We start from the raw sequence: 25,159 nt of genomic DNA on the forward strand, positions 1-25,159 counted from the left end.
TTCCAGTCTTCTATTGTGAGATATTTTGATCAATAATATCAAAACTGACATAAGATGTCATTTAAAAGAAAAGAACACCCCCGGAAAACCATACCAACAGTTTGATGTCAGTGTTAACTTTAAGCTAAGATATTAAAGAAAATGATAGCCTCCGGACAGTGATGTGCTACACAGTCAAAGAAATCGTTACAGTAAATCATGAAAAGTAATCAATAGCGGGTATGACCTCCAGCAGCAGCTTGCAGCGCCCTCACCCTACTTGACAAGTTTTTCAGAGTTCGGATAGGGATATCATTCCACGCAGTGATATGCCTATTTGTCTTTCGTACTTCATCACGATTTACCGGCTGATGACCATAGCTGTTAATATTATGGGAGTTATTTCCGCCCACAGATTTTCTATTGGGTTCATATCTGGGGAGTTTGCAGGCCAGGGCAGTTGCGAGCTCGATGTGGGTGTGCGTAGTCGTCTTGGTACAAAAAATTGTTCCTGAAGATGGCTCTTACAAAAGGAAGCATTGTTTATTTTTGTAGAATGTCTATGTTGGAATCCTGGTTGAGGTTGCCTTCTAAAAAAACCAAATGATTCTGGCCACCGGAATGACATATTCCCCAAACATAGACGCTACCATCCCCTGCTTGCACCCTAGGCAGTAGGCCTACACAATCATCGTTATATGCCTCTCGTACACGTCGGCGGCGGATTCGACTGTCAAACCTAAAAACTCGACTGGGGCACGGCACAGTCTAAGGAGCAGGCGATCCTGTCTTCTTGTTGTAATACGAAAAAAAAAACAAAAACTGGTCAAGGTCTTTGAGTGGGTGCGCCTGTTGTAGCATTTCTTTGGAGAACTTTACCAACGGTTCCCTGATAAATGTAGAATTGCCTATAACTGATTTGACTGGCTCTTTATCTTTACATTCTATTTTAATGTCTTAATTTCTTAATTTTTAACTATATATATATATATATATATATATATATATATATATATATATATATATATATATATATATATATATATATATATATATTCTCAGTCTTAACTTTCTATTTATTAATTGATTTTATTGATATTATTCATCGATCTTATTATGTTCATTTTACCCCTGTAAAGTCCACTGAGGTGGGACTTACCTTTTAGCGATTTCTTATGGATCATGGTAATCTTTTAGACTCTAAGTCACCGGTCTTTTATGGTTTGTCTCTTATATATCCCATGTTTTTTTAAAAAAAGAAAATGATACTGAAAAACAGGCACAGTCAACAAAATAATAACATGTGAAGTCATTTAAAAGGCATTTAGTATATTTAGAATGCCATTGATCGTCAAAATCATCTATGTAAATAATGTCTTAAGGAGTCAGTTCAGGTAGTTGGCGATGCCGTTCCAAATACTGTTGTTCAAATCACTTACGTTCATAAAAAAGGCTAATATAACCACTCTGCATCTCTACCATTTAAGAAGCGACCCATGTTTAGAATTAGACATTTCTATAAGGGGAGATTGAGTACAGGTCAAACTACCATTCTCAGCTACAAACTTCGTGATTGCATCGATGGTACAGTGGTACTGTCGTCAGATTCCCAAACCCAATGTTTCGGGTTCAAAAACCAACGTTCTTCTTTGAATTTTGTTTTATTCACGTGTGTTTTAAATGTTTTAATTTCAAGGTAAAGAGTACAGGTAAATACACCAGAAAATACAGGTGTCATTGAGTCCTCGTCGGTGGCGCAATGGGTAGCGCACCTATATGGTTACGAAGCCTTCTTCGACGCCGACAGACACGAAGACGCCTCGAGTAGGTTACGTGTAGGCCAGGCTAGGTGTAGGTCAAATCAGGCAAAGGTGTAGTCAGCCTAGGATAGCCTAGGAGTGAGCTAGGAGTAGAAATAAAACTTAGAAAACCAAATAGGCATTGAGATATAAGTTAGAAAATCCAATAGGTGTTGACGAAAAATAGACAAAGTTCTTTAAAAAAGTGACTTTAAATTTTTTCTGACATTTCCAGTTTGGTGTTTGGATTAATTTTAGTGTCAACTAGCAGGATAGACATTATTATTATTATTATTATTATTATTATTATTATTACTACAGCATTTTCTTTTACCAGGACCAGGAAGTTTGATTATCTTGACACTGCGCATGTATTAAAGAATGAAAACAAGAAATCTGAAGCTGTTCAACATGAAGGAGATTGAAATTTCAAGTACAACGGATATTGAAGTTACTAAAACCTCTAAAGAACATCTGCAATTAAAAGTTAGGAAATCAAATCGGAATAGAAAAATTGGAAAGTTATACAAAAGTAGTGCTGTGAAAAAATAGTTAGTTTTTTTACTGACATTTCCAGCATAGTTCCCGCATTGGGTTATTTAAATATCAAGTATATTTAAAAAAAAAGTCCAATTTAACCACTCTGCATCTCTATATACCATCTAAAAAGCGACCCATGTTGAGGAGAATTAGAAATCTGTAAGGGGGAGATTAGATTGTGTACATGTGAAGACACCATTCTACGTTAACGTCGCCTTGATATCGTCGATGGTACAGTGGTGAAGGCGTCGGATTCCCAAACCAAATGTTTCGGATTCAGTGTCAACGTTGGACCTGTTATGTCCATTTATTAACATGTTTTTGCAATATTTTATTTCAATTTCTACAGTACAGGTAAATACAACAAGTAATGCAGGTGCTTGGATTAATCTAGTGTCGTCTAGCAGATGTCATTTTTACGACCCCTCTCTCCTTCAAAGTTTCCGAGACTTCGTAAGTTTTGACGATAAATTGCCAGGCCTTTATAAATTTGGTCTTTCTCGGGTGATTGTCATGAAGAAGAATAGGAGTAAAAATTTAAAAGTATACGCACTAAACAGGTTTAAATTCAGGCCCTGCAATTTTAAAATGGGGGGGGGGGGAGGGGTCTTTTCCCATTCCCACAGATATTTGGATCGATCTATTTCCCTGGGGAGTCTCACTAAATTGCTATCAACTAACCGGTTTTTATAAATGTCTGTCACGCCTACCGAATCAGCTAGGGGGTAAAGTTAATTACCCCCTAACACTAACAGCATTACTAGGCGTGACAGGCATTTAAGCCGGTTAAAGTTGATAGCCACCGTACCGGATCTGGCAATATCTTGCTAAGGTTAGGCATGACTGATGTGGACCAGATGCCCGAGGCTGTCTGGGGAAGACTCTGTTCTGTCTGTCTACTTGGGGGGGGAAAATCCAATGATTGACATGTTAGGAGGACATGGCAGCACTGACCACCCCCTTCGATTTCTGAGAAAAATCACACCTATGGTCCCCTCTTGAAATTAAAATTTTGACTAGCTGAATCAAAGTTCTTAACGTACCAAATAGCACCGTTCGCCCTCTAAAATACCCAATCTTTTCTGAGCCCTTCAGTTGGCCCCAAACCCCACGCCAAAGAAGGGTGGGGGTCAGCTTTACATCTGCAACCCCCCCCCCCTTCAAATAATTCTGGATCCACCCCAGTTATTTATTTTGAAATGGAACAAAACTGGTTCAAGTGCTAAGAAAAGACAACCAATAATTCTTTGGTAGGATTTTTTTATTATTTATTCATTTATTTTATTATTATTATTTTTTGCTAGAAAATATTAGATTTGACACAAATATGTACTCAGTATATTGTATAGAATATACCTTCAAGGGTTTATTTTAGCAAGTTTAATAAAACTGCCCATATTTACATGTTAGTTCCATGGTGCTGGTCATCATCATCATCCGATTTTTTTTTATACTGGCCGGGATTAATCCTCAACAGAGGGTGGGGCTAGCACGAAAGTTCATGCGTTAGCACTCCTATTGACGATACTGATAATATTATGTACTGTCTGTGCAGATCTTAGCACAGCTCAGACAGTACATATCAGAATCGTCAATAGGAGTGCTAACGCATGACACCCAAACCCAATATAGAGGTGCATTTCACATGCTGAAGTGGCAAAAAATAAAAATGAACGAATTCAAAATTGTGTTCAATATTTCAAAACATATATGTGTATAGAACAAAAATCCACGACTGTCTCAATTGAAATTCAATTTTTAATTTTTACCATGTCTTTAAAATTACGCAAAGAGCCCTATATGGTAACGTATGTTCCAAAAACGTACCGTGACGTATGTTCCTTGCCATTTAATTTTCATTTTTATGCCGCGTTCCGATGTATTTTTTAGTGGTTCAATCATGGTAAATTAGACATGACGTAAGGACGTTTTTATAAAATTAATATTTTAACTGTATCTCAAGGGGCTTTGCGTCATGGCTTATACTAGGGTAAGGTATGTTCCCTAGAAAAATTGTCAAAATGTTTCATTTTGTTCAAGTACTTGTGCGCAAGAGATACAATGTTTTCTTTTGCTGACCGAACAATATATTGTGGTTCCATGATAGTTTGACATAATAATATTTGAATCATGAAGGGAAAATTTTTTTATTTAATGCTTATTTTACTGTCGGTAGGGTGTATTTTCCCCATTTTATTAATATTCTGTGACAAGCAAACTTAAGTCGCTCAAAAACAATTAACTGCTATATACAGAAGATTATGATAATTTTTAGCAACGTTATGCTTGTAGGAGATAAATCAATGAACAAAACCAGTGATGACTGAATTTTCAAAGTGAGTAGAACGTTTCACAGTTGGACGTTTTGTATTTGTGACAGTAACGTATGTTCCTTTTTGGGGTTAAACGATGAATTATTTTTAATTATTCATGGTTCCAGGAGAGTGAAACTTTTATACAAGCTTCTTCATGTGGGACCCTAAAATAATCAAACACAGTTAGCAATATGTGCAGTAAATATTTTTAATAAGATGCTTGTGACATCAATTGCACCTCTATATTGGGTTTGGGTGATGAACTTTCGTGCTAAGGGTGTGGCCAGTCTGACGCGCAGTCTTCCTCTCCATCTTGATCAACGGATTCGAATAGCCTACTACTTGTCATAATACTGTGTGGCGTTTTTTACACTGTGGCTGCCCTGCCGATCTCCAACTCTGACATTCGTGGTAGATTGAGACAACGCCGTTCCCCCAACGGGGCATTATGCCTTGCCGTTGTCTTCTATGCAAAGATCCTCCGCCAAGCCACGTGATGCTAGCACCAGAGCTGAGGTGTGCTGCAGGCTGCTGCCGGCGTCTACTGCCACCCAGGTTGTGGCAGCTCGTAACCCAGAGAGGGGCCAGTAACTCAGGATGGGGGGCTAACGGGTAGTACCCCTTGCCCAAGGGGTACCCGGAGTGCATTTTCTCACTGAATTGATACCAACTTTGCAATTATTTTTTTTAACCTTTGCGATTATTTTCATTTTTTATTTTTTTGCACCTCAAACCCCAGGGGGGGCAGCTGCCCCCCCCTGCCCCCCGGAGGCTACGGCCCTGCCCACCTTTAAAGGGATAATAACTCTTCGTATGAGATCTATATTTCACAATAAAAACATTGTAAACAACTCATAGAAATATAATATATTCTGTTTTACCACAAAAACGGCAGTTATAGCTATTATTCTAATATCTGAGCTTGTCATTGGACCACGATCCAAAGATGGCTATATTCTGTAATAATCTCTTAAGAGATTATTACAAAAAAAAAAAAAAAAAAATAATAATAATAATAAAAAAAAAAAAAAAAAAAACTTTTGAGAAAAAAACAAGGGACTAACTTTGAATGTAGAAATGGATTCATTAACCATTGGTAAGTATGTAAAAATTGCATGTTGTTTACTCCAGGAAAATTTATTTTTTGGCCAAAACGAACATTATTATCCCTTTAATAATTACATCTTTGTTTTCAGTTAATTTTCATTACGTTATTATAATCTATTAGCCTTATCACATAATTATCTTTATATTCCTCATGTCGAGTATCCAGGTGACTCCCTTCACCACGTAAGTTTTCATATAATTATTAAACAAAATGTCTCTCTATTTCTATAGTATTATAAATGGAAGTGTTACTTATCTCTTGTTGACATAAAGACTTACTAATACAAAGTCTCTCTTTGGAGTGTCACACTGGCTTCTGGATGTAGAAATTTATCTAGCTAAGGCTAAAGGTTGAAGAAAGGCACTTCTGTGGAAGTCATAAATATCAAACCAGTCCTTGTGACCTTCAGCAGTGTTTAGGTTTTGCTTATCATTCACACTCCTGTACTTCACTTGGCTGGTCGTGAATTTAGTATATTGGTTCTCTACTAAGAAGCGTTGTAAACATGCAGGGGAAACGGCGAGGTATTCTGGTTGTCGTTGTAATGGTTGCTGTTGTATTGGTGCTTGCAATAGGGATTATTATTGGGCATTTTGCAGTTCCCAAAACCCAAAGCTATCAGCAATGGGCTGAAGATGAAAGCATATCGGAAAAGTTGATACAAGAAATGAAGGCAGAAAATATTGAAAGTTATCTCCGGTATGTAACAGTAAATTTTAGAACTGTGAAAGATGCAAAATGTTACATGCAAGAGTTTAATTAAAATGTAATCTGATCAAAATATATCACAGCATTGTTATTTTTATTGTTTCATACTTGCTGAAGTCATCTGTGATGACTTATCTACAAATATCCATAGGTACTGTAAAGTATCATATATATGCATGAAAATTTTTCTATATTTCAATATTAATAAATTAAAATTAGCCACCTCTTTACCAAGGTAAATGAATGCTGGGAAGTTTCTTTTCTTCATACTCGCTTACTGTAAACAGTCATATAAATTGGTATGACTACAGTTGAATTGAACGAACATGTTTATGTTTTTGTATTCACATTTATGTGTCAAGGATTTCTTATCTATTTATATGTAACAGCTTAAATGGAAGTACAAGTCTGTTTGCTTGTCTGCTTTATCTGAGTGTGTATTTAGTTTTAGATTTATTGTGATGATTTTTTGAACAGCTTTCAAGAGGCTGGTTTTATTTGCTTTCTACAGCAACTTTTTTTTCCAATTTTAGATATTTTTTCTTTAATCATTTGTCAACATTTTTTGTTTGACTGGGCTTATAATAATTTAATTCTTTTTTCATTTTGCCAGAGACCTAACTGCTCATCCCCATTTAGCAGGCACTGCTGCAGATCTTAGCACAGCTCAGAATTTGTCAGAATTCTGGAAACAGCAGAGTTTCTCACGTGTGTCTATAGTTCCATACAGGGTGCTGCTGTCTTACCCGGATAAGGAAAACCCTAATCTGGTCTATCTCTTGGACAGTAATGGACAGACATTGCACAGGACACAAAAAATGGAAAAAATACTACGACCTGAGCAGAACCAGTCAGATGTTGTTCCGCCATTCCATGCCTACTCCAAGCCTGGAAGTGTTACCAGTGTAAGTTTGATAGAAAATGATATATGCTGAATGTCCCTATTACATTGTTAAAACATTGTTACCTCATTTCTCATTATATTTTAATAGACAAAACATAACAACAACAGTGTAATTGAAAGGCCAGATTCTGATTATGTATAAGAACAGTAATAATAATAATAATAATAATAATAATAATCAAATTAATAATAATTATAAAATTAATACTGATTTCAGAAAAAAATGTTTGGGAGGTATTAAAGCTGTGAAATTAATATGAAAGCATTCAGTAAAAATGATTTTGAACATTTAGAAATCCCCTCAGACAATCATGAGATGAAAAATTACAAAGTAAAAAAATAAAAATTCTGAAATCCATTTGACACCAATGGCAGTCAAATTAATCTGGGTATGTTTGTTTCATTTTTCAGGAAAAGTTGATTTATGTCAACTATGGAAGAGTGGAAGATTTTATTTGGCTCAAAGAAAACAAGTCAATGAACTTTAACAACACCATTGTCATTGCAAGATATGGGAAAATATTTAGAGGTGACAAAGTAAGTTGATATTTTGCTTCATATGTTGAAAACTTCACTTCAGTTAAGTTTTAAATGTAATTTTGTCTAAAAGTATTGATTGAGGGCACTGCATGCATATGTTGTTGCTCAACAGGCCCGTAGCCAGCAATTTCAAAAGGGGGGTTCTTTTTCTGAAAAAGTGGACCTTTTCCCATAAAAAACCTCATATACCTAGATCAAATTTTACCCAGAGTGGACCTTTTCCCAGCAAAAGGGGCAATTCTTTCGAACCCCCCGAACCCCCCCTGGCTATGGGCCTGCTCTGTATAGTAGAAGCTGAATATGTTAATCCAGATCCCTGAAATTATATGCAGACAGGTATTAAAAGCAGCAGATATGTTTGAACTGTTTTTTTGACAGTTTTGATTATTTCCTATATAATAACATCTAATGCATATTTTTACACAATTTCTCTCAGGCCTTCTGCACCACCATGCAATGTCAGAAACCCTCTTGCTCTTTTTTAAAAAATTCTAAATCCAAATCCATGTAATAGGGACAGAGGTTCTGGAAATAAATGCAGATGAGGATTGTGACCTTCTAAAGGAGCCAAAACGTCTGTCAGCTGTGAATTCTGTGCTACATCCACCTGCTGCTGATAACTGTTTATGGCACATTCTATGCTGGCACACGTTCATAATAACCCCTGGAACAGTTAACCATTAGTTCACAGGCAGATCCAGGGGAAGCTTTAAGGATCCCTGGCAGTATTAAAATCTCAGTCATTCCCAATTGGACTCATTATAATGTATATAATGGGCCTAAGATTTCCAAAAGAAAAAAAATACTTTTTTTTGCAGTGGAAAACGTGAGGTTGCACATAGAAAAAATGAAAGAAAAAGTGTTTCTGCAATTCCTGATGTTTTGGATATGTAACACATACGCAGCTTGCACCTGCAGTAACTTTTGGTATTATGACTGGCTTCTTTATTTGCCAGTCTTGTTTGAATATCAGATGTAAATATATACAGCTTTTTCTCACTCTGAAGATATCAATATCTGAAACCAAACACTTTGCATGGATTAAGCTACATTGTAAAAAATGAAGAAAGGGGCAATAAATCAGCCAGCATTTTAACTTTATTGTTATTTTTTTTACAGATAAGGCATACCTCAGGGGAGTGATCATCACATAGGTGTGGTCACATCCAAATGTCTTGCTTCATCTAGATTTACCTGAAGCCTAGCTTTTAAAAAAAGATTTAAGTTGGCAAAAAATAACCTGTATATGTAAAAAGGATAACAGCTGTTCAATTTGGCCAAAAAATGAATTTTCCTGGGTAAATGACTATTTTCCCATACTTACTAATTGTTAATGAATCCATTTCTAGATTCAAAGTTAGTCCCTGTTTTTTTTTTTTTTTTTTCTAGAAAGTTTTTTTTTTTGTAATAATCTCTTAAGAGATTATTACAGAGTATAGCCATCTATATGGAGGTCACGTGGTCCAATGACAAGCACAGACTTCAGAAACTGATACAACTGTTGATTTTGTGGTAAAATAGAATTTATTATATTTCTGTGAGGAGTTTACAATGTATTTATTGTAAACTATGGATCTCACACAAATAGTTGTTATCTCTTTTAATTTTAAAAAACATGCATTTAGAGGACTTCTTTGAGTAGAATTCTTGATCTTCAGTTCTGTAGCAGTCTTTCTTTCCACTCCTCTTGGTAAGGTATCAAATGCAGAAAACTTTGGTGCTAAAGGTATCCTCATCTACTCGGACCCTGCAGACTATGCCATTGACGGAGAGACCTCAGTCTACCCAGATTCTTGGTGGCTTCCAGGGACAGGTGTTCAGAGAGGCACTGTATACAATGGAGAGGGAGATCCCAGCACAGTCGGGTATCCATCTTTGGGTAAGGATGGGTCAATCTTTTCATATCCCAGTTTTTTTTTAAATTTGAATAGTCAAAATTGGGAAGTGGCTTCTCCTTTTAACAGATTTCATCCTTTTTAATATGTGATGGAAAGGAGGGTTTAGAAAATTCTGGATTAAAAATGTAAGAAATTCAAGGAAAAGGGGTGGGGTGAGCTCCTTTTTTGAGTCTTCAGTCTCATTCCATCCTTGTGAAGACCAAGACTGGTAGATAAGACAATATTTCCGCAATAGTTTTAATCAGATGGATTAATACTGCCCCAGTTTTGAAAATAAATTGCTTTTTCAAACTAGATGTTCAGATTCAAAGTCAATGATATTAATCACGTAAAAAATATTTGCAAATGGAATTTAATGATTTCTCTGAAATGGATCTCTTGGGGAGATTTAAACGGGTAGTCAGATTGTATTTATTTTGAGGTGGGATATGAATTATTTACCTCTTCCACAGTGTGATATATTGATGACCATTTCATGTTTTTCTTTTTCAGAAAGTTCATACCGAGACATATCTGACAGATCTGAATGGCCACTGCCAACCATATCATCTCACCCTATTGGATATAATGATGCCATTCAGTTTCTTGGGTAATTTGTGCAGAGTTTGTCTTTGATGAATAATTTAAGACATTTTTAACAATGTCACTTTAAGATGTAATGAATAAATTGAAAATTAAAGAATGAGCAAAGAAAAAATGAGAGGATAACATATATAATGTTATATGTTCACAAATGTCCTAAAAGTTCTTCAGTGTGAAAAATAAAGAAATTAAAATTGTTTATATGTCAATTTTAGTGAACAATTAAGGATGACTGGTAGTGTTAAGTATGCTGAACTTTGTAAAGTTGAGCGGTTTTCTCATCATGCTACTTTATTATTACCACACTTATGTCATGTACCCTGTAGGGATTTCCCTTCTGTTAATTTGTTCTAGTATATAACAGTATCTGTATATTTCAGAAAAAGATTTGTTGCCCCAGGCCTTAAAGACAAAATGTTTGAGCAATAAATTTCTGGAAATGCTATAAGTGTACACTCACACAAGTGTAATCATGAAATCAGAACATGATTTTTCTTTGCAAATGTCATTCTCAGTATTGAGTTGAAAGCACCATAATTAATTGTCTAGTGCAATGCCGTCTTATTTATGTTGAAATTTCCAATTTTTTTTTACCTGATTATATATGAACTTTGACCTTTACCTTTTCATATTTCTTGATTCATGTATAATTATAGCATAACAGAACATATAATAAGTCTGACCGAGATATGTTTATTGCCATCTTTGCTTTATTAAGGAACATGACTGGAGAAGTTGCTCCACCAGAGTGGCAAGGGAAACTATCAATTACATATAGACTTGGACCTGGGTTCAACAATGCTAGCTGGTATATAGTCTTTTTCTCTTCTTTTATATTTGACTTGTATATTTTTTGCAAGCATCAGTAGTGATTGTTCTTGGAAAAATCACAAAATTAAAATTGATTCCCGAAAATGTACAATTAGACTTGGTAATTAGTAAGAGATATTGTTCCTATTTTATGTGTGCAATAATTGCGAGGAGTTTCTGAGGCTAGTTTGCTGTTAGAAAGTCTGTGATTTCTTAAAATTACAACAGAAATAGTTGTTAGCTGAAAATGTCATTTTATTAACATTTGTACTTTGATAAAACACAAAGTAAGTACGAATTCAAAATGCATATAGTTGAATATTATCATATGAATGATAATCATGTATGGTAAATCATTTACAAGTTTAAGATATTATTTTAAGTTTCAGCAGAGATTGGGGGGGGGGGGTGATAATCTCATCCCACATAAATCTTTTTATTGTGACAAATAAATTATATATTTATCCAGTATTTTTATAGGTACATGTATATATTAAATCATAGCAAACACAATGGGAGTGGCTGCTTGAGAATAAAACTAATTCAGAAAATTCAAATTGGAGTGTTTGTGGACTGATCATGAGTTGTCACCAGATTGAGCCTGTGTCACAGTAGCTGGAACCAAAGTGCTGCACATTTATACTACGGCCACAACAACTGAAAAAAAATGTATTCTGTGTTTTGCATAAAGATTTTGAATATTATCTGCAGATCCAAGGCTTAGGTAAAGTTAAAATGCATATTTTGGAAATCACTGCAGGTAATAAACATTTCAATATTTTATTGACTTTTGAATTTTTTCTTTTCTTTTTAATTTCCTTCTTTTCTCTACAGGAAGGTTCAAATGAACATTTCCACTCATGATCAGTACAGAACCACCTATAATGTTTTTGGGTTTATTGAAGGCAGTGTTGAACCAGGTAAGTAATCTTGCATTAATACTAAAAATATTTATCCTCAAGAGAGGTATCATCCAAATTTAACCATTAAAACCCATTAATTTATACTTATATACATTTTCTGGATGCAATTACCCATGTCTTCAGATGCAAAACCATGTACTTGCGTGTGAAATTATTGTGAATATGTATTTATTTGTCAGATACAAAATATTTCATATTAATTTAAGAACATCAGTACTATAAATATTGCTTCATTAAATTTTTTTTTTTTGGTTTCCAGACAGGTATGTTTTGATTGGTAACCATAGGGATGCATGGGTGTTTGGAGCAGCTGATCCATCTAGTGGAACAGCAGCCATGATGGAGATGTCAAGAGCTTTTGGTCAGATGGTCAAACAAGGTAAGGGGTTTTGCTAATTATTAGTACCACCAGCGTGTACGCTGGCGGTACTCATGGTTTTAGTCCCGACCCGTCTCGTCCGGCTCCGCCGGCTCCGCATACTGGTGCCGGATACAAGTCACCGTTACCGCTTCTCCTCCTAGACTGCAAGGACCCCTGTCCCCATCTCTTGGATTTAGGTCACATATAACCTCAACTTGAACCCCCAGGTTTTTTTGTCTCAGTCGGTGCATTGACCTGGGCGTGACGCTCCTTGAAGTGCACCCTTGTCAAAATTTTTGAAAATTCAATGCCAATTATCTACCCTACGGAAGGAATTATGGGAAAATTTTCTACAGACGGCTTTCCAAAAGTCATATGCGTAGATTTCAAATATGCCCTTGGATTTGACCTTTGACCTTTATTTCAAGGTCAAACGGGCCAATATTTTCAAAAAAATGAAATTTTTTACGAAAAAAATATTATTTGCACTGTTATTCAGACACTACACAGACTTAACCAATAATTATATTGGAAAGTGTTACCCTTTGGGTCATCTTTCATCTCTGTGAATTTGGTGTCAATCGGTGCATTTTCACGGGAGTAGCGGCCATAAAATACCGAAACTGAAAACTGTCTCTAATTCGGGAACCATTAATGCTAGCGACCCGTTCTTTTTTGCATTTTGTAGAGCATGTAAAGCCCAACACTGACAGTGGTCTGCGTTTTTTGTATTTCATACGGTTTTCGTGTTATGCTGTATTAAAAAGTACTTTGTGGTGGCACATTATTGTAACTCAGAATTGTAACATTTAGTCCCTTATATCTCCAAAACTGGCAGAGATAGGTCAATAGTTATTATTTAAGTTGAATAGGAAGTCATTTACTTGCAATCTAGATGTGAGCTTGAAATTGACCTTTGACCTACTTTTCACCATGAACTGAACTTTGCAAATTATTGTTCCCTTTTATCTCCAAAACTGGCAGAGATAGGTCAATAGTTACTATTGAACTTGAATAGGAAGTCACATACTGGCAATTTAACAGTGACCTTAAAATTGACCTTTGACCTACTTTTCACCATGAATTGAACTTTGCCAATTTTCGTTCCCTTTAATCTCCAAAACTGGCAGAGATAGGTCCATAGTCACTATTGAACTTGAATAGGAAGTCATATACTGACAATTTACAGTGACCTTAAATTTGACCTTTGACCTACTTTTTACCATGAACTGAACTTTTGCAAATTTTTGTTCCCTTTCATCTCCAAAACTGGCAAAGATACGCCCATAGTTACTATTGAATTTGAATAGAAAGTCATTAGAGGCAATTTATTTTGACCTTGAAATTGACCTTTGACCTACTTTTCATCATGAATTGAACTTTGCAGATTTTCTTTCCCTTTTATCTCCAAAACTGGCAGAGATAGGTCCATAGTTACTATTGAACTTAAATAGGAAGTCATATACTGGCAATTTACTGTGACCTTTAAATTGACCTTTGACCTTCCTTTTACTATGAACTGAACTTAGCAAATTTTCGTTCACCTTTATCTTCAAAACTGACAGAGATAGGTCCATAGTTACTATTGAACTTGAATAGGAAGTACACTAGCAATCTGTGACCTTGAAATTGACCTTTGACCTACTTTTTATGATGAACTGCTTTTTGCATGTTTTCTGGCCTTTAAATCTGCAAAATTGGCAAAGAAATGCCCATGGTTGCTATTGAACTTGAATAGAAATTCATATACTATGATATTGAAATTGACCTTTGACCTACTTTTTCACCATGAACTGAGCTTTGCATATTTTCTTGCCTCTCATATCTTTAAATCTAGCAGAGATGTGCCCATTGTTTCCCCTAGGTTTTCTCTTTTGTCAGCATATATGTACCATTGACAACACATTTCAAGGAAAACCAATAGGCCTTTTGTCTAGAGAATACAGTATACAGTGATCAAGGGTAGGAAAATGCAAGTCAATTCGAAAATCTGCTTGATTGTATCATTTTTGGTTACATTTTTTTGCTTATTTTGAGAACTCTTGTTGATTGCATCTTATAGAGCTTGTCAAACACCAGACTGGTGATGGTGTCCCTTTTAGGAGGGGGGGGGGGGGGGTCCATACGAATGCGCTTACTCCAGCTGGTGGTACAATATCTGGAGGCGGTATCGCCTCTCTGATCCTCTAGTTCTTATAGACTATAATAACAAATGTGGAGGGTCTGTATTAAAAATTGCTTTGATTCATGGGAACCAGTTTTAGAGTAAGTTCAACACATTACTCATATTTTGAATAAGAACAATAATATTTTGTGAAGGGCAACTGATATCCTTTAGAAAAGAAAATGGAGTACCTTATCTGAATCAATATCTTTAAAGCAAAGCAGCACAGATTAATTGAGAAAAATTGTTTGCTACAGGATGGCGACCCAGACGTACACTGATATTTTGTAGTTGGGGAGCAGAGGAGTATGGTTTGATTGGATCCTGGGAGTGGGTGGAGGTATGTTAGTGTGGTTTGGTTGTCTCAAGGGAATAGTGGTAGGAATAAATGTGGAAACTTGTTTTCAGATCATTTCACCCAAACTTGTGTCTGCTTGAATCAAACTCAAATTCTCAAAGATTAAGATCTTTTCAGCCCTTTAATTGAAGTTGACTTTACTTTTATTATGTATTTCTTTGTACCATTCCAGAACTTTGTGAAGAACCTCAATCAGCGAGCAGTGGCATATTTGAATGTTGACATTGCAGTACAAGGTCAGTGTGGTAGATTCACAGTGAAGACACTGATTATTTTTATCATGGACCCACATGTAGAATTAGGGAAAAAAGAAAATTGTTGAAGTGCAGTTTACTGAGATGAACTAGATTTTTACAATACAATTTCACCATTCCAACAATTAGATAAAAACTAAATATGTTGATAAGCAAATTGAATGGAAAAACTATGAGTTACAGCCTAAGTTAAAACAAAATTATAGATATTTTGTTCTATTCCAGGAAATTACTCAATGCGAGCTTCTTCTACACCCTCTTTACACAAGATTATATATGAATCCAGTAAAAAGGTACAATATAGTATGGTTTTCATGCTGATTTTTTTCTTTGTATTGAAAATAGCCAAATAATTCTAAAAAGTAAAGAAAGGAAGGAGAATAAACAAATTGTTTTGTTATACTGTATAAAAACAAAGACTATCATTATGAGCTATGTCTGCAGGATTGTTATTCTACACCTCTATCACAGATACCAAACCCCAACCCAGAAGAAGTGAAATCAGACAGGCCCACTCTTTATGATACCTGGGTCAATTCTTTCCCCAGGAAAGGATCACAGCCAAAATTGCCATTGTGAGTATTAATATTGGCCCCAAAAGTTGAAAAAAAAAAAAAAAAAACAGACTTGACATTTAATATGGAATATTTTTTTCCAAATCTTTTTCATCAATTTTGTCCCATTTTTTTGACTGATAAATGAAAATAAGGATTAAAATCATGTTTTAATAACTCTTTATAATCTCCTTGATGTCATTGTGATATCAGTTCTTTAAGGAGGGAATGTAGGTTTGAGATTTTCTCTTAAAATAAAGGTCTTGGCTTTTTTATTCCTGTCACATTCATTTAACGTATCTTCAAAATATCTAATTATGCTTGGAACACAGCTTTAACTTCATCGTGTGACGTAATATTGGGATTTTGGGGACAAAAACACCATTTTTATACACCTGATTTTCTCAGGCACCTGGACAGCTATAAACTTGCTTTTGATGTCATTATGACACTTGAACAAAGTACTACAGCATGGAGTCAGGGATTTTTCTTCAGACACTTATTGTTGATTTTATCTATAAAAACGTGAAATTACATCAAAATATTAGGGAATTTTCATTTTCAAAGTCTATAAATTAGAAAAGAGAGGATCAATCAAAATTTCTTAAAAAGCACTTTTAGAGCATACTGTTCATAATTAGCATGGTAAATTTGGTCTCCCTCAGGTGTACAGGTAGATAGTTAAAGCTTGTTAAGATAACGCTATCTCGTCAATATTGAAAGCAAAGAAAACGAGCAAAAACCCTTTCAGTGAAGTTAATTGTCCATATAAGCAAATAAAATTGTTGACAGCTTTACCTGTTATCGTTCTGACGATCGCGAAGATGGGTACTCTTTTGCCGGTTGAAATTAGCTTGTTTGCATGTATTCGGATGTCAGAAAATTTTTTTGTATCAATCTCACCTCCTGTTAGTAACTTCAAGGGGTTACCGCTAGCACTGCCAGAATGATTGACAGGCAATCAAGTAAGCCCTAATGACCCAAGCAATCAGTGGCCACGTCAATTGCCGTCGGGGCAAGTGTTAGGGATGCGCTCTAGGATGTGCACACAATAGCAGCATCGCATGCGGTCTTGTCCACATTCGCCAAGCGAAAAATGGTTCGAAAACACGGTCGTGTTACAGGACGCCGATCGGACCACCAACAACAAGAAATAGACGCAACCAGAAAGGCTTTGTTAGAGGAAATGTCTAAAGTTGGGTGAGTCAGGAAAAATTCTGCGATAATTGTTGAAGAAAAAAAAAACACTATGTCGGCCTTTAAAGTGCGTACATGAATCCAGAACTGTACCTAGAATTGATGCTAAGGCTAATTCTCCAGCTCATAATTCGGAAAAATCAAAATGTTTATAATAAGCTCTTTCGTGATCTCAGCCTGATATAGTTCGCGCGGAGTCTAGCGATATCATTAGATTTATTTGCTTTACTTTCTTTAATGCACATGTATTGAACCTATGCGCCACCCAGTGAATAATTATGCTAGGGTGTGGGCTCAAGTCTTGTATTTACGCAAAACTTGTATGTTATTCCAGTATATTCCATACAGGTGACTTTAATAAGCAGAGAATTTCTTTATATTCCGTGAAAAAATACACTAAATTTATATAAAATAATATCATGGTTGGCCAAAAAAATGTACGCACAGTGCATCCGTGCGTATGCCTAGTTACCCCCATGTATATTTTTAAAATCTAACACTAAACTGCATCGACCTGTTGGCGAAAATGGATAGAAAGAATGACGATTGTTGTCACGGGTAGCAAGCAACGGAAATTTCTTCTTTTCTTTTGCGTATCTCAAAAAGTTAACAAGAAAATCGAAAGAACGCGTGTAACAACAAGCAATATTCAAGGGAGAACGAGTATTTCGAGCAAATCCAATGTGTCGGAAAAGATTCATCTTAGCGCTGATCACAATCAAGAGAGACTATCAAAACAGCTTAAGCGGAACAATAGGCACTGCTTTGCCGATCGCTGTTTATGACAAAGGGGGCATGGCGCATCCCTGTTCTATTGTTTCCCTAGACGTGTTGATGCTGCTAAGGTCCGCCCACCGAGTTTACCCATGCCAACGGCCCTTGACAACGAAGGCGGGGCATATACCAGGCCACCGCTGTCGATGTGTGCAGCATCAGAATAATCAGAAAAAACAAATTTTTTGTTCAAAATGTAAAAATTTTATTCTGTTAAACGTTAAATACACGTTTAACCAATAATTAGACATAAAAAACCAAAAATGGCTATTTTTAGCTATATTTGGGTACATCCGCTCCTTAATTGAATTTGCAAATGATCGAAGCAAACAAAAATACATTGCTGATTCTAAGGCATACAACAACCATTGGATTTCCATATTTTCCAAATAATCATCTGTAAAAGTGTTACACACCTCAGAAAGAACCTTCATGTCAGTGTCTAATCACCACAATGGGCAGATGGTGCATCTAACCTCATCTGGCTGCTTTCATGCAAGAAGGCAGTCCTTTGGATAGGTTTTTGGAGTTTAATCTGGAATACCATTCCAGGCATCGGTCAAAACTTGTCCAATTTGGTTCAGTTTTGTTGTAAGTAGTCCATTGATTTGGCAAGTTTTAACTTAGTTAAAAGGCCTACATGTACATGTACCCACACATTGTGTATGTGGTTCAAATCTGGTGATCTTGATGGCCAAGGTAGCTGCATGCTCATTCCTTTGGTTCTGTATGTTATCTGCAATTAAAAATGCTCTGTGTGAACAAGCACTTTCATCATGCAACCTAAATTTGATCCTAAGGTGCCTCCTATCAAATGGTAGTTGAGTGGTTCCCAGGTTGTTCCCGTATTTGATGTGGTCCAGGTCTTCATAGATGACTACCATTGATGTTTTGGCACCAATGTGATATCTACTCCAAATGCTGATGCTGTCAATAACCCTAGTCACTCTCCACATGGCATATGCTCCATGGTAGGCTTCTTCAGGATGTATGTAAACTAAAGACTATTTTAATGGTACAGGTGAAATCTGACACAATAAAGAAAACAATGCGGTTTCAGTGTTCTACCCAGAGACAGCCATGGTCCTTAATTCGTTAGAAAAACAGACAACAATGTTTTGCTGTTTACAGTGGCTTTCTTACAGGTCATCTGGTATTCTGACCTGCTAAAACCAGTCTGGTGTTCGCTTTGAAAAAAATGCATTCTGGTAGTAATTTGCACATTTGGAATTTTGTGCGTAATGTGTGGTTTTTGTGTAGTTGCAGCAGTATATCCATTAGGACAGTGAATCCTGTATACTGGTGGTAAGGTTTCGATTCATTGGGTGTGGCTTCTGGGTAGGAACATCAATATGGGCATAACTCCGTAAAACTGTGGGGGTTGTTCTGTGTGACACAATAATCAATGTCTGTCTTTTTCATGCCATTCTAGATTAACAATGTTGTAAAACACTGCTTAGCTCGTTTTATGTACTGCAAAACCAACTGTTTGAAGTTGAATGCAAATTTTTTAATTCTTCTGTGCAGATGTTGCTGACATATGGATACTTTTTGGACAGAACTATTCTTCATCAATGCCAAGCTTTGACCAGCCCAAAGGAGCACTACCCATCACTGCATACTACACAATGCAGCAGTGCTACAGCCATTGTAGTCAGTTAATTAGTAGTGAAACACCTGGCTACACACTTCTCTATTCACATGAGATTCACATGAAAGTTTTTATTATTATTATTATTATTATTATTTTTTTTTTTTTTGAAAAAAGAACATATTTTTATCTAGGTGTACCTTTCAAAGTAAAATATTTCATATTAATTGTCAAGTCTGTATTATCCTTTTTTTTTTTGCCAATGCCCCCCCCAACCAAAAAAAAAAGAAATGGCTATAAATTTTTTAATGTTTGAAAAATTAGGGGCTACCATAATTTACTTGAAATATACACTAGGGAAAAAATAAACTAAAAAAATAATCATTCAATGCTCCTGGCAAATAAAAAGAATGGATGTTAATTTCCCAGCCTGTTTGTTTTTCTTGTCTAAGTTTATTGCAAAATGAATTGTTTCAGCATTAACGCTGTTGGTGCTGGGAGTGATTTCACAGGTTTTCTGCAGTTAGTAGGTGTCTCTTCCATGGACACTAGGTACACCTATAACACTGTAAGTTTATTGCTTTGAAAATGTAATGATGATGCCCAATGAACTTTCTTTAACATTTATTATCATTCATATAATGGAAAGTTGATTTGCTTGGTTAAGTAATGGTTGCAAAATTTCCTTTTTAATAAATTTTTTCTTCAACTATTTTATTTTTTTTAAATTTAAAAACTTGATTCTTTCTATTCAAATAACAAATACACATAGTACAATTTATATTAGTTATATTAATAATAATAATCTGATTATTATAGAAATATCATTATATATATGTATTCTTTCAGAATGAATGGAAAGTGTCTTCATATCCATTATACCATTCTGTTTATGAAACTTTCCATTTGATGAGCAAGCTTATAGACAGAGGGTTTCAGGTATGTAATCTGTTATTTAATGCATGTAATTACTAAAACAAAAAGAGCCTTAACCAGGGCCGGATTGAGACCGTCTTCTGGGTCTTCCAGAAGATGGTCAGGTTACAAAATTTACATTGACAATATCTATTTTTTCTTCTGTTGGAAGACTGTCAAAAATGGAGGATGGGTCAACAAAGATAATTTGGAAGACTGTCAGAAAATATCTTGGGATCCGCCCCTGTTAACTGTGAAATTTATCGTTGGAATGGGGCAGAATATCACATATATGTAGCATCATTAGATATTTTATTGCAGAAGTTTTATTTTTTTCAGTACCATCTTGCTGTCTCTAGACTGTGGGGAGAAATAGCCAGATCACTGGCTGATTCTTTGATTATTCCACTAAATGTTGAAGATTATGCAGAGACAATTGTGCAGCTAAAAGAAAGCCTTGATGCAGGGTATGGACAGCTGATGAGGGACAATGGCTTAGGGGAGGGTTTATGTGAGTTTCTATCTTTATATATTATCATCAGTAGTAGCAGTGTTTTCTTGGGTATTTTTTATTTTGTTATTTCATTTTGTTTGTTTTTATTTTTGTGCGTTGAGAATGTTGAATTTTGTTACACTTCTTTCGCAGCATATCTGGAAGATGCAGTGAGAAATTTCACAGATGTAGCCAAAGATTTCCAAAAGCGACTTTCAAAATTGGACAAAACAAGGTGAGAATAAGAAGTCAAAAATGATTATTTTATTTATTATTCTTGCATTAAAATTATTTTTCATTGTTTTTCTTATTGATGCATTTTAATTTTTGCTGACAGTGTTTCAGATTCCCATTACATAACTGTTACAAAGGATTGTAGTATGATAATAATGGCATAATATACAAATCAAATATACAAATCATGTACCAAGGTTATAACAAAAAGTTTTCAACAACCTTTCAGTCCCTTGGCAGTACGAGCAATGAATGATCAACTGATGTATTTGGAAAGAGGTTTTATTGACTCAGCAGGACTGCCTGGCAGAAAATATTTCAAGTAAGTCAAGCCCTTTTACTCCAGAAACAGTTACCTGTGATGTTGCTTGAAATAGATTTATCAATATTTTGAAGTTATTTTCCATTATTTCAAGTGAAAAAAAAAGAAAAAAAGTTTTTTTTTTTAGTTTTCTCAATTATTAATCCATTTTGGAAGTTAATTCAGGTTACTTTCTCTTGATTTTCACTTACAGGCATATTCTCTTTGCTCCAAGTAGCCATAACTCCTATGCTGGAGAAGCCTTTCCAGGTCTGGTCGATGCTATGTTTGAAATTGAAAAGACATCTTCAACAGAGAAAACAGAAAGATGGGAAGAAGTGAAAAAGCATCTTTCTGTGGTAACATTTACCATCATGTCAGCTACATCTACATTAGTAGACCACATCCAGTTTTAATCTCTATTAAATGCTACAGCTTTCTTCTTGCTGTCCAAGCTCAAGTGATTAGAAACAGTCATGTATATCATATGTCAAAGGATAGAACATTTTTAAGCAGTAAATACAACATAGGTCATACAAAATTGATTAGATGGTAACGAGCAAGGTCTCTCTGTAAACATTGTCAGTAAGCATTTATAGGGGAGGAAATTTAATATCAAATTCAGAGTTTTAAAGTATATAAGCAACAGCATATTGTTTTTGTGGTCAGTTGTTATATTCACCAACTTACCAAACCAATACCCAGTGCAATTTTCCATCAAAAAAGAGTGAAAAAAAGTGCAAGAAAAAAAATCTGATTTTCTCAAAATTAAGTGGTTGATTAAATGTATACTGTATGCATATGAAAATTCAAAGTCATATTTTCTATGGGTGCAGTCACAATGAAATCATTGTAATAGGTAGTTCGATCCAACTTCATGGGGACTCTCCTTGAATGCAATCAAATTAACAGATTAATACTCCTCCCCTTGTTTCCAATCACCTGTTTTTCTGCACTCTAAGGGTGCATTCCCATAGATTTTAGATCGATCTATCCCCGTGGGGAATCTCACTAGATTACTGTCAGATAATCCGGCTTAAATGTCCGCCCCACCTACTACAAGCTGTAAGAGGGTAATTAACTTTCATGCCCACTCGGCTGACATCTATTTAGCGTGAACCTCCAGGGAGTTAGGTCGATCTAGCTGGATCGATCTAATCTCTGGGAATAGGGTCTAAATGACTGAATAAAATATCAAATCCAAGTGCAGGGATGGGGGATAAACAATGCTTTTTAAATAGGAAAAAATTGGTTTTCCACTGATGAAAATTCATTTCAGCTGATTGATTGTGTATAGTTTGTATGTTTGTAATTTTTATTTAGCTGAACTTCTGTGAATTAAATACTGAACATCTGATGTATACTTTCTTATTTGCTTAACATTTTGTGTTATGTAAAAAAGGTGTTGAAAATGGAAATAAACCCATTTCAGTATAGTTATCTTTTGTTTACATTTTGGCATTTTCAAGGTTTGACTCTGAACTTCCATGTACTTGAAGACTTTTGCTAGTCACATTTTCTGAATATCCATGATACTTTTATTTTATTATTAAAAATTGATGGTCATTATACTGTTAAGCATTATGTAATATTGCATCAAAATTGAAGTAAACCCTGTTTTGGGCACTGCTGCCATAGTGACCATTAAAGCAAAACCATGCCACTTACTCTTCTCACACTTGCAGGAAAGAAACATGGGACTTAAATACAGCTTCAGTTGGAAAATCTGTCTTATTGATTAATTTTTCTGGAAGTTATACATCTTTTTGTGAAAATTAAATTTTTCACATATCGCCATTTTCAAGGTGGGACTTTAACGTCCATGGGCTTTGAAAACCTTTGCTAGTTTGAAGAAACACCAATTTGGGCACTGCCTCCATAGTGACCATGAAAAAAAAATCATGTCACTTACTCTTCTTGACATACAGCTCAAACAAGAAAACCAGTTATATTGGATTAATGCAATTTTTTTGTGAAATTTTCATTTTTCTATATCTGGCATTTTTTAAGTGTGTACTTTAACTCTTATGGGCCTGAAACCTTATGCTTTTACTTTCATTGGTATTTACCTGTTGTGCATAATTAAAATTTGAAGTTGACTTTGCAGTTAAGTATAATGTATTATTGCATCAGAATTGACAGTATCCTATTTTGTGCATTATTACATTCTGCTTTTCGTCTGTACATTTGACAGCTTTGCTGCCTTGTTTATTATTATTGATTATTGATCCAGATCAACACCAAAAGCTAATTATCTGTTTCTTGCCCCATTTCTGACAGTTCCTGACAATTTCATCAAAATCGGTCTATAACTTTTTGAGTTATGTTGATGACAGACAGACAAACAAACAAACAAACAAACAGGGGTGAAAACATAACCTCCCTAGCGGCGTAATAAACGTATAACGCTTGCCATTACCCAATAGCGTAGACTTTAATTTCGAGAAAAATATTTTACAAATTCTGCCAAAAAGATAAAGACGGGTCACCTCTGCGTCAACATGTTTTAATAAAGGCTAAAAGAATATATATATATTTGCAAAAAGTATATATATATTATGCCCATTTATTATTATCAGACATGTATTTTTCTTTATGTTTTTATGGCACTCTTAATCGTTCCTTGAATTTTAAAGAGCGTCGAACTTGGGGAAATTGTACGACGCCGTGCAAATATCCCATGGTTATCTTATCTTTAAAACAATTTTGACAATTTAGTGCACGTGTCGCAGGACAATCTTGTGTTGCCGCACGATCACCGTAAGTCCACCGAACAATGCTACTACTATCTCCCTTAGATCTTCTGGCTGTTACAACATTGAATAAATTCGTAATAGCTAGAATTAACCTCTGGTAGAGAGGGCAATGACGTAAGGGGGTTGTTGAATGGTATCTACGACATTGCTTACATTCTTACGGGTTTACGATTTAAAAAGCTCCGTCAAATATTTCAGCTTGACAAATTGTAGAGGCTACGGAGACCGTTAATACTGCCTCCACACGAACGCCGCACGAAAAGGAACACAAGGGCAATTTGCGGGTACCGCATAGACATCGCATGGCAATATTTTTATTAATAAAAAAATATGTTTAGTAAAAACAAAGTGTGTGTTGTTCGGGAACTTCATACAGTTTTCAAAAGTCTGCGGTGCCACTGTTTATACACATCTACTTTTTCACTTTTCTCAAAAGTTGATGACCCTCCTCCCTCCCTAAAGTTGCTGCTCCCTTTCTAGAAAACCCTGTCTTTTGCGACACCCAAAACCAAGGAAGATTTATCCATTCCATTTTATTTTATAATCTTAAGAATCTTAAGAATCTATATTTTATAGAATTTTTGATACATCTCATTTTACATTATTCGACCGAAGTGCAGTAAGCAAAAATTTACCGGTCACCAAGCAAAGCAAAGAAGCATGGACCTAACCATGGAAGAAGTATTAAATATTTTTGACATAACTACCTGCATTGTACACGTTTCATTTCGATTTATTTCAATTTACTCTTATAGGCCTACGTCACAATACTTGGGGGACATCATAAATCATTCTTACCATAATTTACATCGAACCCAGCCACTTTTAATCCTGTTATTCAGAGTTTTTTTAAGAGAGGCCTTACACCTAGCTATGCACGAAATTAATGTGTTTTAACATATTAAATATATATTAAAATACATCTACGCTGTACTAGATGTCAAAATCGCTAAAAGGAAGGGGTAACGTACCGTCTACCAAGCCACAGATTGACTTTTCTCTACATACAGATGTCTGTGGTTAAATTGACGGTAATTCGCTGCACGCGCCAGAGAAAAAGTACAAATAATATAATATAATATAATATAATATAATATAATA

General features: G+C 35.3%; 1 protein-coding gene across 1 annotated transcript; it reads left to right on the forward strand.

Annotated features, from left to right (window-relative positions):
- Positions 1–6,098: 6,098 nt before the first annotated feature.
- LOC106166243 (N-acetylated-alpha-linked acidic dipeptidase 2) lies at positions 6,099–22,659 on the forward strand. The gene is made up of 18 exons (XM_087005290.1): positions 6,099–6,440; positions 7,063–7,354; positions 7,765–7,890; positions 9,589–9,772; positions 10,284–10,380; positions 11,092–11,181; positions 12,018–12,103; positions 12,366–12,485; positions 14,889–14,971; positions 15,162–15,225; positions 15,469–15,536; positions 15,715–15,818; positions 19,837–19,927; positions 20,209–20,298; positions 20,614–20,785; positions 20,921–21,002; positions 21,231–21,323; positions 21,517–22,659. The coding sequence occupies exons 1-18, from the start codon at positions 6,247–6,249 to the stop codon at positions 21,716–21,718; spliced, it is 2,238 nt and encodes a 745-aa protein (XP_086861416.1). The 5' UTR covers positions 6,099–6,246; the 3' UTR covers positions 21,719–22,659.
- Positions 22,660–25,159: the final 2,500 nt, after the last annotated feature.

Source organism: Lingula anatina, chromosome 2, assembly GCF_051362555.1.
Source record: "Lingula anatina isolate TDL-2025a chromosome 2, LinAna3.0, whole genome shotgun sequence".
In the NCBI taxonomy this organism is placed as follows: domain Eukaryota; kingdom Metazoa; phylum Brachiopoda; class Lingulata; order Lingulida; family Lingulidae; genus Lingula; species Lingula anatina.

What these genes read in the sequence shown, in the direction of transcription:
- LOC106166243 (XM_087005290.1), top strand. Translation starts at nt 6,247, where the DNA reads ATGCAGGGGAAACGGCGAGGTATTCTGGTTGTCGTTGTAATGGTTGCT. An exon ending in TGAAGGCAGTGTTGAACCAG is followed by an intron (nt 12,104 to 12,365) that starts GTAAGTAATCTT and finishes TTTGGTTTCCAG; the next exon opens with ACAGGTATGTTTTGATTGGT. An exon ending in CTAGGTACACCTATAACACT is followed by an intron (nt 19,928 to 20,208) that starts GTAAGTTTATTG and finishes GTATTCTTTCAG; the next exon opens with AATGAATGGAAAGTGTCTTC.